The sequence below is a fragment of the Camellia sinensis genome, chromosome 14, assembly GCF_055761805.1.
Source record: "Camellia sinensis isolate YWXY chromosome 14, ASM5576180v1, whole genome shotgun sequence".
Classification (NCBI taxonomy): domain Eukaryota; kingdom Viridiplantae; phylum Streptophyta; class Magnoliopsida; order Ericales; family Theaceae; genus Camellia; species Camellia sinensis.
In genome coordinates this window covers 105125091-105126938 of record NC_138974.1, presented here as the reverse complement: position 1 = coordinate 105126938, position 1848 = coordinate 105125091, and the positions used below count along the sequence as shown (strand labels likewise).

The window sequence follows — 1848 nt, the reverse complement described above, 5'->3', positions numbered from 1 at the left end:
TTCTTGAAGTGCAAACACTAGTCAGAGATGATCTCATTCGGCACACCGTACCTACAAATGATGTTGTTCTTGATGAACTTGGCCACATGTGATGCCTTAAACATAGAGTAAGACTGAGCTTCCACCCACTTACTAAAGTAATCAATTGCCACCAAGATGAACTCATGTCCATTGGAGCCTTTTGGCAAGACTACCCCAATGACATCAGCTCCCTAAACTGAGAAAGGCCATGGCAAAGTCATGTTGTAGAGCTTTGACGGTGGGATATTCATGTGATTAGCATGGATTTGACATTTGTGGCATCGCCGCACAAAACTAATACAATCCTCCTCCATAGTTGATCAATAATAGTTTTGTCTAAGGATTTTTCGAGCTAGCATCACACCATTCATGTGTGCTCCATATTCTCCACTATGGATGGCTTCCATAAGACGCTTCGATTCCTCTTCTTCAACACATAGCTTGTGCATTCGCAGATGGCCTCTTTTGTACAAACCTCCACAGATAATGAACTGGATGGCCAGGCGTTGTATTATCTATTTATCTTTGGCATTTGCCCCTGGTGGATACGTCTCATTTTCCAAAAAATTCAAAATGTTGTAGTACCAGGGTTTTTGTTTTGTCCCTTCTCTATTGCAGCGATGATCTGATAAGTAGGCGTATATTTCTATTTGATGATATTCGGACGCATCTTCGCCCCAAGTGGGATGTTTACCATGGAAGATAGAGTTGCCAACGCATCATCGAATCGGTTGTTCTCTCTTAGCAGATGTGTAAACATTAATTTTTTAAACCTCAAAATTAGAATATATAGGGCCTGATGATAAGCCTTCATGTTTTCTTCCTTGAACTTCCAATCCCTGTTAGCATGAGAAACAACCAAGTTTGAGTCTCCGATGACATTCAATCTTATTGCCCTTAGTTCTAGAGCAGCTTCCAATCCAACAATACATGCCTCGTATTCTGTTTCATTATTGGACAGTTTGAACAGGAGTTTGAAGGCTAGGGGTATATAGAAGTCATCAGGTGCAATAAGCAACACACCTATCGCATAACCATACTGATTAGACGTTCCATCAAAGTACGTTGTCCATGTTTTCTCTTCTATCCGCAGAATGTCTTCATTTGGGAATAGGTACTCTACTGCCTCATCTCCTTCCACTGGGTGGTCTGCCAAAAATTCTGCTACGGTTCTTCCTTTGACAGATTTGTGCGTGACATACTTAAGGTCAAACTCGGAGAGAAGGAGCAACCAACGAACTAGCTTACTCATAAGTGCCGGTTTCTCAAAGAGATATTTGATGGGATCTAATCTCGAAACCAGAATTATGGAGTGAGCTAAGAAGTAGTGCCTCAACTTTCTCGTTGCCCATACCAAAGCTGAACAAGCTTTCTCGAGGGGAGTGTAGCGCGTCTCGTAATCCAGCATTTTCTTGCTTAGATAGTAGATGGCCTTCTCCACCTTTGTTTCTAATTCCTGAGCTAGCATACACCCCATGGTTGAATTTTTCACTAACAAGTACAAGATTAGCGGCTTCTCGGGTTCGAGTGGTGACAATACAGGTGGATTCTACAAGTATTGCTTGACCTGTTCAAAGGAAAACTGACATCGATCATCCCATTGGAACTTCTTCCCTTTCTTCAACAGACCAAATAATGGTTCACAAGTCAAGGTTAATTTTGAGATAAACCGTCTTATGAATTGCACTTTACCCAGAAAGCTATGCACTTCCTTTTCAGTCTTCGGTGGTGGCATTTCTAAGATGGCCTTGATTTTGGAAGGATCTACTTCAATTCCCCTCTGTATGATCAGAAATCCCAACATTTCCCCTGCCGTTACGCCAAAGG

At 41.9% G+C, this 1848-nt stretch overlaps 1 protein-coding gene across 1 annotated transcript; it reads right to left on the bottom strand.

The window, feature by feature from the left end:
* Positions 1–667: 667 nt before the first annotated feature.
* LOC114297228 (uncharacterized) lies at positions 668–1273 on the bottom strand. The gene has a single exon (XM_028241624.2). The coding sequence runs from the start codon at positions 1271–1273 to the stop codon at positions 668–670; it is 606 nt and encodes a 201-aa protein (XP_028097425.2).
* Between the last annotated feature and the right edge of the window lie 575 nt (positions 1274–1848).